The following is an 11,189-nucleotide window of genomic DNA, read 5'->3' as shown; positions in this document are numbered from 1 at the left end:
TTTTTAAAAATCTGGGTAAATTAAATTCAGTTTTCATCTGCTGAGCATATTGCTTCTCCAAAGTGTCACTGTGGTTAAACTCAGGAGGGGGAATAAAACCCATTTATCAAACTCTATTTAAAGGGCAGTTTGACCTACCCACCTACCCACCCACCCACCCTCTCCTACCCCCACCCCAAACCACATTATACTCACATGCATGTGGATATGCAAGTTTGCCACATGATCAATATTCAAAAGACCAACGGGGAAACATTGTCCTTCCTTGTTCATGTATTCTGATGCCTGCGCCACTGTCTACCATGTACGCATGGTTTCAGATGATAAAATATGATAATGATGTTGTATTCAATTTGTCTAAGAAACTGTATTTTACCACTTAATATTGAAATTGGATAGTATGTCAGTCTGAAAACGGGTTTAATTTTGTATTCTATTGCCCTTTTTCCACAAGCTGAGTCAGATAAAAACAGAAATTGATTTTGTAAATATGTATCTTCCACAAAGACTGAGCTGGCTGTTTACTTATAAATGAGCTAAATTACCCAGTTACTTGGGAGATGAGGGGGGAAAAAAATCCCTTTATCAGGATACATTTTAGTTCTTTTCAGCGTACAGCTCATTAAGAAGTTTCCGCATGAATATGTTATCTGAAAGTGTGTAGAGGAACTTGTTGTGACTGATGCTCGTTTGTTGTTTTCGTTTGTGTATTACTGGAAGACGCATGTTTCGTGATATAGCAGTGTCTTGTAATCCCATGACGGATGGGCCAGATGTTTGGCATGACACAGAAACAAAAACTAACTAGCTAGATATTGCGTTTCCTCTATTTCAGTTTAATTTTAAGGTACAAACACGGAGGAAACAGAGCAAGTGAGAACATCAAAGCTAAGTGTTGCCGCTCCCCCAGTACCTGCTCCAGTTTCCATAAGAACTTGACAGGCCGTGCGGCGGAGACGTCAGGCCAGTAGAAAAGAGAGAGGCGGCAGCCGTGGACGGAGAGGGAGTAGTGGGAGAAGGAGTCATCTGTAGATCAGGAGGAGAGAAGAGAATAACACAAATAACTGGGGGTCAGTGTAGTCCTGTCAAAACATCTGAACATCACCAGGCATTTCCCGGGAATCTCACCACGGGAAGAAATAAAAATGTGCAATGACTTTATTATAGATTTTAATCTCTGTTTTACATCCCTAATTTTATTTCAGTTTTTGCAGAGCCAACATTGAAAATACATCACATGATGCACACAATATTCTGCCTGGTACAATTACAGTGTTTTACTGTTCGGCTGCTGTCCACTTGGCTGCTCAAGTGGGGCAGCTGGGGGTTAAGTGCTTCTCTCAAGAGCACCCTAATAGTCGTGGTTAAAGCTATAAACAGTTAAAGGTATTTTTTTTCCAGGCGCGATTTTCCCTGCAGCTTTATCGATTTGAGTGGTTGACCCTGTGGGTGTTTGAAGCAGAAGTTTTTTTTTTTTAGCTTTACTTACTAAAATTGCCCGTTTTATTCTCCACACATTTGAAAACATTTTAAAAATTCCTTCAAATCTCATCAAAACTACGATTCTACGAAATAGCGCACCGTTCTTGACAGTGCTGCACACGATGGTCTCCTCCTCTTTGCGATTTCCTCTGGTCTGAGTGGTCGCAGGCTGGATGCTGGCGCCGCCCCTTCGCATCCACAGCTGGAGGGTGAAGTGGTCGCCTGACAGCGCCGAGACGACTGAGTCCGGCACCACGGCAACATGGTTGGATCCGTTGAAGGAGAAGACCAGGGATGAATCAGAAGACGGGAGGGTGGGCAGAGCTGAGGTCCAGTTGGCTGCAGGAGATGGAGGTGGGAGGAGATCTACTTCGCCCCTGACAGCACCTGGTGAAAGAAAAAGAGAGAGGATGTTAATAAAATAGATTCTGACTCCAAATTAGCCACAAGTTTTGAGGCCTGCGGCAGAACCCACCACACAGTCGGCGCACAGATCTGTCAGAGTAGCTGTCTCTGTCACAGCCCTTCCCGATGTGGCCGGTCTGGAGCTCTACGGTGGCCTGGATGTTCCACACAGTCTCCTCACAGGTCTCCAAATGCAAACTGGGGAACAGGGGGATGCTACCTGACCCGGGCGTGTACTCTACACGCTTGGTCCATCCTAAAAACAGTAAGATACAGTAAGATGGTTGAAACCTGACCCTCCGTCATACAACATTTTGATTCAAAAGTTAGAAACTTTATGAGATGAAGCAACTAATATGTGCACTAAGGCCTGTGATGGTCCTCTTAATGCAATAAACTTATTGATTCCATTTCAGACTTTCTCAAACCATTCACTTCCCACACATTCTCTATCAATTTTCATCTGTTGTTTGTTTCATTTCCCTGTCCCACATCACGCATGCAATCCTTATTTAAGGTCTTTGTGTTAGTTTTAAAACATACATATTTTGAATGTACTTACTGCTAAAAATCATGTCAACTTAAGTAAAGTTAACTGACGTGATATTCTTTTGAAATGTACTGCATTTTATTCTGAAATTGAAATAATATATTTATATATACTGTATATAAACATATTAAAACATGACAGAGCCACAAACCAGAGTGTGTCAATTAACTGTCAATGCTCATGTTGCAGGGAAATCTAGTGTCAAAAAAATGTAGTAATAGTATGTATGATTCTATAAATATTTAATCACACTTTAATTAATTGCCTTCCCCTGCAATTGCGTAACTTCAGCACCACCTCTTTAAAACTCAGCTCTTGATATAAACATGAAAAGGTGAGTCATCCGAGGAGGAGCCCACGCATATTCCGAATCAAAGTGATAATTTTAACCAAAACGCAACAGATTAAACGACTAAAATATCGACTAAAAATCCCTATAGCCTGAAGACAGTTACCCAAGGATAATAATCAGGACAGAAACAGAGCGATGTGTGACATTGATTACCGATCCATCCGGGTTTGCAGGACGGCTTGACCGTGACAACAACCTGGGCGTCAGCCTGAGCACGGTTCTTTCCACAGTCGAAGGCGGTCACCCAGAAGGTGTGAACACGCTGATGCTTCGAATCCAACGGCTCCGTGTTCTTAATGTTACCTTGGACATACAAAGACAGACAGACAGACAGACAGACAGACAGACAGACAGAGAGGAGGGGAAATAATGAAACAAAGAATGAAAGGGAAACAGAAATAGAGGCGTTAGTCATCAACAACATTGTGTCATTGAAAGCCCAGCACAAATGAAGCACTCATTGATAGAGCTTTTATCACGGCACATCCACACAGCCACCTTCCTGTTCAGCGCTCTGCATTCAGACACAGAAACGGAAAAAAGCACAAAAACAGATGACAATAAATTGCGCTGAACCGAATGAAAACTGAAGGGTTTTTCCTGTTTTTAGAGATAAAGGCAACGCCGTGTAGATGTGATGGGCTGACAGCGCTCAGCACACCAGCTGACAAACAGTAAGGTAGGAAAGAAGATGCTGTGACATGGTGAGTGGAGAAACAGAGGGATGAAAGAGATAGTGGTAGCAACAGAAAAGACAAAGTAAAGGGAAAAAACAAAATAGACAATGACAGGCCTACAGCATCTGAACAAGGTTGGAACAAAAGGTCTCTGTGTTGCGGTACCAGTCTGACCCAAAAATGAAAGGAGCCGCTCATCCTTCGCAAAAACCCTCCGAGTCTGGGACAATTCTGCAGAGTCATCCTAAAGCTGGGTCCTCCTCAGCTGCTGTGTCACATTACAAAATGGCCACAACTGATCCCCGACCAACTACAGTCAATGGGTACAATAACATTTCGTGACATTCTTTCTTTCCCTATGAAGAATTTAGGGAATCTACGAGCAGGCCGGAACAAAAGGATGCTAAACTGAACAGCAGCTGTGATGTTTATGCAGAGACAGAACAACAGTCCGCCCACACAAAGTCTATTTTAACATCTTTTGGTTTCTACCTGTGAGAGGAATTAGGTAGCTGCCACTCTTTACACTCTGCCGCTATGCAGACATCAGTATCACAGCAGCGTCTGGTGTGTTTTTCGTGTATTGAGGACATCAGGTGTTGAATACTGAACTGAATACTGAATTTAGTGATTCTGCCTGCAACCAAGGCCAGAAAGAACCAAGAGTGCAGACAGCAAACAAGCAACATGATGTGGTGGGGGAATTGCATTTCCTTTTGCGGAGAATAACAAATATTAATAGGTCTATGATTCCAGCGGCGTTTGATTTACAATTACAAGATGAAACGTATCTCACCATCGTTGTCAATAGCGAAGGGCACATTGGGAGTGATGATGTCATAGAAGCAAATCTGGCTGTACTGTGGGGAGCAGTCGGCATCCAGAGCCTCCACACGCACGATTCGGTCAAACAGACGCCCTTCTGGGACCGAAGCCTCGTAGCGACGCTCAACGAACACGGGGGAGAACTCATTGACGTCGTTTACACGAACATGCACGGTGGCCCTGAGGGAGTCGGGAAGCAAAACACAAGCAGAGAGAGAAGGATTATTTTAACAACAGGAAGCAGGAATAGCTGGATAGTCTTTATAGTCAATAGCCAGGGGAAATCTCAGACAGTGACTGTAATATTTGTTAAAGACATGAAATATCTCCTATTTCAATTGGGAGGAGAAGGAGGAGTGCGCACTCACTTGTGAGATTTCTTGCTATTGACTCCGTCCGCGCCCTCTCCGCAGTCGTAGGCCTGGATGGTGAAGCTGTGCTCCCGCTGGCTCTCGCAGTCCAGCGGTTCCTTGGACCGGACCAGACCCTCGCCGGTGGAGCGGTCCAGAACCACAGCTTCAAACTGGACTGAACCTGAACCCGAGGGGCCATTATGAACACGGAAGCCACAGATTTCACCTGGGAGTGGAAGGGAAATGTGTGAGGGGGGAAAAAACATATCAGACATTATGAATATTATGAATTTATTTTAGAAATTTTCAATAAATTAATTGTCTGAATCCATCATAATAATACAATTTTTTATCTATATATTTTTTTAATCAACATCAAATTGCTTCGAAAAATCCATCCAACTGTCTTAAGAAGAACACATAGGAGAGATTATGTAATCCTAAATTCAGCCTCTGTGCATTGGCCTCCAGGTGATTTTAGAATAGATTTGTTTTAGGTTTTTACTCATTACTCTTAAAGCACCTAACAGTCAAGCTCCAGCATACATTTCTGTGCTTCTGTGCCCTTCCTGCACTCAACCTCAGATCCTGCAACAAAACTGTGCAGTGTGCACACGAAAGTAAAGACTGAGAGATTGAGTGTCAAGGCCCCAAAACTTTGGAAGAGGCTGACTCTTATAATTGTTCATGCTGCTTCCATGAATTCTACATTAAACACTCTCTCTGTGCCCTGGCACATTTAATTGACTCAGCCATTTGTGTTATTTTAATGCTTTTTTCCCCTGGAAAGATTTTTTTTTACTTTGTAGGTTATTATCATAAGTACTGCAGCAACAACCGGTGACATATAAATAGAAATTCAACCAGTTAATCAGCCCATAGTTCAGACCAAATGAAAGTGTATACATTAGGACAAACAACTCAGAAATGTGCCAGTATGAGAAGTGAAATATCAGGTACTGATGTATTAAAAAAAGTGTCACTTGGCATAGTATTGAGTAGATTTTAGGACCTATCCTCTAGCCTTTTATCAGAGAAGCACAGATACATATCTGGAAATTCCTTCAAGTGCCACCTTATCTTGCAAAAGCAGTCATTATAAGAATAGAATAAAATAGACTACAGCTGGTACTCAAAATAAAACCCTCAGAATAGCAGTTAATCTTCCCTGTTTGACATAAGTCGAAGGTAGGGAAGGTTCGTGCTCAAACAGCTAATTTTCTTTTCCTTCTTGACATGAGCCCAATAAATTTCAGGGACCCCCTGAGTAATTCTAGTCGATCTGCTGTAATTTGACTGAACACGGTTATTTCCAGGACTCAGAGTGCAAACACGATAACCTTATTTCATCAGGCTGCAGTGGCAGAGTGCTGCTGACTGCTCTTGCAATGAAGTGTTGAATTACACTATGATGGTCTAAAAATAGTGGACTCTGTGACTGAATACATTGCCTTTAATATTTAGACTGCCCCGTTGGGAAATTTGGCTGGCAATAGCTCCAAACTTGTAATAACCAGCGTCATGTTTACTATAAATAAATCATATCCTCAAATTGGTCACACAGCTGCAGCATCATCCTTGCTGCAAAATCAAAGTTAGATCATTTTCAATTTGGCTTGATGAGATGATTTTCAGTTTGGCTCTGCAAACACTTGATTTGACCTATTTTTCACTGCAGCCAGTTCTGTGGAATTTCAAGCAAATTCATGGACTTCTCTAAAAATTTCAGAGTATGTAAGTTTTCTCCCCCTAAATTCTCTGCATGCTGTTTATTACTGTTTGCGTTACCAGCGTAATGAAGTGGAGCATCTTTGTCCAGGGCAAAGAGCGGGGGATTGAGCAGCACGGTGTTGTCGTTCTCCATGACAATCCCCTGGTACTCTGTCTCGATCCATGGCTTGTGCTTATTGGCTGAACGGCACAGAGAAGAGACCGAAGAGGCTTTGGGTTAAATGGAGCAATTAGGAGGAACCAACGTGTCTATTTTTAACACTCCATTATGGGCAAGGACATGGTGAGAGTGTGCATGAGTGGAAGAATACACAATGTATGCCTGTGTGTGACCACAAAGACAAAGTTTCAGCACATTCACAGATTTCTTTCCTTTCTTCCTTCCTCCCTCCACACAGACCACTTTATCTCGTCCACATCCAGTGCCACTCCGCACACCTTCCAGGTTGACAGTCTAATTAAAGCCAGTCAGATTTCAGCTTATCACACACAGAGAGGTATATTGCTCATATCAATCAGCCAAACTGGCCCTCCACAGGCGCCCCCACAATAATGCTCTAAAAACCAGCCGAGTCAAAATCAAATGCCTGAGGTTTACTGTGAATTTAACCTTTAATTGCGAATTAATTATTCATCACTGTGGTGAATGTTCTGCGCTGAATGATCAAAGGCCAAATTAATGAGCCAGAAGGATGACGATTTTACACTCCAGCAAAGAGCAAAAACAAAAGCCGGAGTGCCCTCCCTCTGTTGTCCTCAATCTCGTAACGCTGGAGCTACAGAGTCTGAAATCAGACACAGGCACAAGACTTGTGTTTAGCAATTGCTTTGTTGTCTTCACAGTGAATTTTCCAGAAAATCTGACGGGAGCTAATTTCGCCATCTCATCTGTGAGAGAGGAGAGTCAACAGAGGAAAATGCTGCTGGTTCTGGAGCTGATCAAGCCCCTATCTCTTCAAAGACGGAGCTGTGGATCGTTTCAAAATTTTCAATTATAGAGCCGATACGAAGCCAAAATTATAGCTTTTTTCAGTACTGAGGAATAAAAATATGCTTTTCTCACTGGTGGAAAGTGACTAAGTAAATTTACTTTGCTTCAATTCAGTGTGAGGTACTTGAGTATTTCAGTTTTACAATACTTTATACTTCTACTCTACTTCAGAGAAAAACACATTATTTTATATCTATGTACTTTATACTTTTTACTCACCCTACCTATATTTATTTGGCAGATAAAGTCACTATAACATTAAAATCTTGCTTCAGACATGCATTTATTTTTTTGAGACTGTTTCTGCGTGAGTAAAAGCCTGAATGCAGGACTTTTATCTGTAATTGAGTATTTCATATTGAGCTATTGCTGCTTTTACAGATGATATGATTAGGCGATGAATAGATTAGTCAATCAACAGAAAAAGAATCAGCAGCTATTTTCCATCAATATTTCCTTTTCTACAAAAAAGGAAGATAAAATTGTCATTTGTTGTCAAATGTCCACAAGCAGCAGTACAAGATCATTGCCTGGATATAAAAAGTCTAAATTTGGCAAAATTATTATTTCAATTTGGAAATATCGGACAAAAAAAAGAGTGAGTGAGTGCAAACCTGACTAAGCTTTCAATACCAAACTGTTTCTGATTCTATACACTTCAGACAATTATTGGTTGGTATCAAAAAAAGTATTGAGGTTCAATAACCAGCCTTCATCCTCTCCTCTCAAGGTCTAGCCTGTCACTCTCTCCTCCTCCTCCTCCTCTCTTTCCACAGTCCTCTGTCGTGACTCTTTTTTGGTCATTTATATCCCGCCCTCTGTCCACTCAGCTGATCTCTTCCCTCCCTCCCTCCCTCCCTCCCTCCTCTGCTATATAGCATTAATCTGAGCATCAGGACTGTGGATTACATCCGGGATTACAGATTGAGAGGCATCCCGTTCCATCTCTCTCTCTCTGTCTCCCCTGGCACACATCCTCTCTCTGTCACTCTATCGCTCCACAACACTCCCCCACCCCTCCTTGTCGGTCACACACACACACACACACACACACACACACACGCATCCCACACACACACACACACACACACACACACACACACACCACACGCACACACACGCACACACACACACACACACACACACACACACACAGATGCTCTTGTATCTCACACTTTTCATTTTTCCCTCGTCACCTGATCTCACATTCCACCTCTCTCTCCACCACCTCCTCCACCTCCTCCTCCCTCCTTATCAGCCTGCGTCTTTTTGGCCACATCCTCTCCTGTCACAGCTCCTTCTCCTCTGTCTCCCCTAACACCCCCCACCCCCCACCCCACCCCCTCTTCTCTCTCTGTGTTTCTCTGACACTCCATCTCCCATTCAATCTCCTCGCCTTCCCTGCGTCGCTCTCCTCTACCTCCGTCTCTGACATTCTCCCTCCACGCTGTCTGTTTCATTCGCCTTCCCTCAACATGATAATCATTGGAACAATGATGTTGAATCAGAGTCATGGTTATCCAGGATGATAAATCTGCTGTAGACGGGGAAACAGATTTATCATCTTCACAGCACAAGTGAAACAGGCACATGCACACTGGGTCATGAAGACGAAAAAACACAAAATGTTTAAACATGTATGTATGTAATATGTAATCGCAAATGCACTGTTTAATAAATGAGGAAACAGCGGCTTTGTCTAATTATGACACATATGACAGATAACAATAAAGTCATCCGGCGCACTTCGGGGCAAAACAGCCATGGCCCTGTCTGAAAACCTTGACAGGTCTGCGTGCTCCCATGGCAAAGTAAACCATTATCTCAACACTTCACAATTAACAGTCAAAAGGATGAGGAACTGACCTTTGTTGCCATTGGCAACCGAAGTCAAGCAAAGGAGGAGAAAGGAGAGAAAATTCATTCTGTCCATCTGAGGGAGGAGAGGAAAGGTAGAGGTAGATGTGGGTAACAGGGTGGGGTGAGGAGAGAGGGAGGGGGGGGGGGGGCACAGTACATGCATCAACAACTGATCAGCAGTGGAAGAGATAGGTACTGTAACAAGACATAGAGAGAGAGAGAAACAGAGATCAGGCCTATCAGATGGTGCACAGAGGCTTTTACATTGCTGTGTGTTGTTTGTGCAAGAAAATCACCACTAAAGTGTCATGCATGTAACCTTTGATGAAGGCCTGCTAGCAATAGCCCCCACATGATGATCTAAAATTGCATGTTGAATCAGCGTGAATAAACCAATAATTCATAAGTATATTCATGCCCCCCCCCCCTCCCATCATAATGCTGTATTCTGGCTTTCCTCAAAATCAGACTGACACGCTTGCAGTTAGGGAGCCTAGAATAGCCTAAGGAGCATGCACATACCTGGTCTGGAGTGTATATGCGTGTGTGTCGCTGGAATAGGTTTTGTATGAGGCTGTGTGGGTGTTTACCCATGTTTTAATTGTGGTTTGTTAGGGTTTTGTATTTAAAATGCAGCTGCTGTCTTGTGGCAGTAGCCACAACTGAAAAATGAGCCTTTAGGGGGTTTTCAGCTCTCATTGACATAACAAGACTCTACATTTCCCCATTGCTGCAGTCCTTGATAGGCTACAGAACATACAGAAATAAAACCAGGAGATATAGGCTATAACATGAGACTCCATCTGTTCACAGGTTGTTCAGGCAAAACATTACATCCAGGACCAGAGAAACATGCTATGCGACAATAATCAGCCCATTTACATTAAAGGCTGCTACTGACACACATTACCAGCTTGGGCTACATAGCTGCCTAAAGCCATATTGAGACGTTGTACTAGAGTCAGGAGAGGAAATGTCGCAGAAATGAAGGTTAGCTGAAGCAGAGACCTGCCGATTTGACATTACCGTGGTGAGTGCGGTGATGCTCCTGGTTGGTACCCAGCCTCTACGCTCGCAGCATCCGCCTCTCACGCCCCTGCCGCTCGGCTCGGCACGGCTATCCCCCGCTGGCTGAAAACACACCAAACCTCCAGGTGGAGAAGGACACACACGCGCGCACACACACACACACACACACACCACCACCACACACAGATACGCTTCAACAGCAGCTCAAGAAAATGTCAAGGTATATGTCAGGCTCGGTGACGAGATGTGAGGAAGATTAAAGACACCGATGGATGCCCTTGTTTTTTCGGCTCTACGGAGCAGAGGAGAAGAGAGGAAGAAAAAAACGGTGGGAATATTACGCTGGCGTCCCCTCCCTCTCGGCGTTTCTTTAACCCGCCCACACTGCGTCCTTCTCGCTCTGTCTCTCTCTCTCTCCGGCCCCCACCAGCTCGGTACCAGACTGCTGCTCTGGCTGTTTTTTGCTGTTGAACGCACATTGAGAGTGACTCAGACCCCGACACAGCAATTCATCTCATCACGTTAGTTTTCATCTCTGGGTCTGCTTCACGAGAACACCCCCGCCACCCATTTCCCCTTTATTAAAAAAAAAAAAAATTAATTTCCCCATATTTCCCACACACTGCAAAATGACGTCATATCACCCCTTTTCGCCCTGTACTCCTGTCAAGCAGATGAAGGCAATGGGACATCCACACACATTAACCACAGAGTCGTTGCTTGAAATGCAGCATTTTAATGAAGTTACAAAACTGTATTTGAAAAATCACCCCCCCCCCCTTATCAATCCCAAATTTTCTTTTCCTTTGTACATTTGGTAGGAATAAGGCAAGAAAAGCAGTCTCTTGAAATAGCAATTCACATCAATTAATAATCACCATGTCATGTATAAATATTACTAAAATCTGGGCTGTTGCTACAGTGAGGTTCATCC

General features: G+C 43.3%; 1 protein-coding gene across 1 annotated transcript in view; it reads right to left on the bottom strand.

The window, feature by feature from the left end:
- clstn3 (calsyntenin 3) overlaps positions 1 to 10,596 on the bottom strand; it is a 23,245-nt gene extending 12,649 nt beyond the window's left edge. Inside the window, exons 1-9 of the mRNA XM_022756586.1 lie at positions 10,253 to 10,596; positions 9,233 to 9,299; positions 6,433 to 6,555; positions 4,660 to 4,870; positions 4,263 to 4,471; positions 2,943 to 3,092; positions 1,958 to 2,143; positions 1,582 to 1,869; positions 914 to 1,026 (exon numbers count right to left, since the gene is read on the bottom strand). Of these exons, the coding sequence (XP_022612307.1) occupies positions 914 to 1,026; positions 1,582 to 1,869; positions 1,958 to 2,143; positions 2,943 to 3,092; positions 4,263 to 4,471; positions 4,660 to 4,870; positions 6,433 to 6,555; positions 9,233 to 9,299 (1,347 nt within the window). The 5' untranslated portion in view covers positions 10,253 to 10,596. The remainder of the gene's footprint in view (positions 1 to 913; positions 1,027 to 1,581; positions 1,870 to 1,957; positions 2,144 to 2,942; positions 3,093 to 4,262; positions 4,472 to 4,659; positions 4,871 to 6,432; positions 6,556 to 9,232; positions 9,300 to 10,252) is intronic.
- Between the last annotated feature and the right edge of the window lie 593 nt (positions 10,597 to 11,189).

The sequence above is a fragment of the Seriola dumerili genome, unplaced genomic scaffold, assembly GCF_002260705.1.
Source record: "Seriola dumerili isolate Sdu_G_001 unplaced genomic scaffold, Sdu_1.0 BDQW01000258.1, whole genome shotgun sequence".
Classification (NCBI taxonomy): Eukaryota; Metazoa; Chordata; class Actinopteri; order Carangiformes; family Carangidae; genus Seriola; species Seriola dumerili.
Note: the sequence above shows the minus strand (reverse complement) of the source record. Positions and strands in the feature narration are given on the sequence as shown.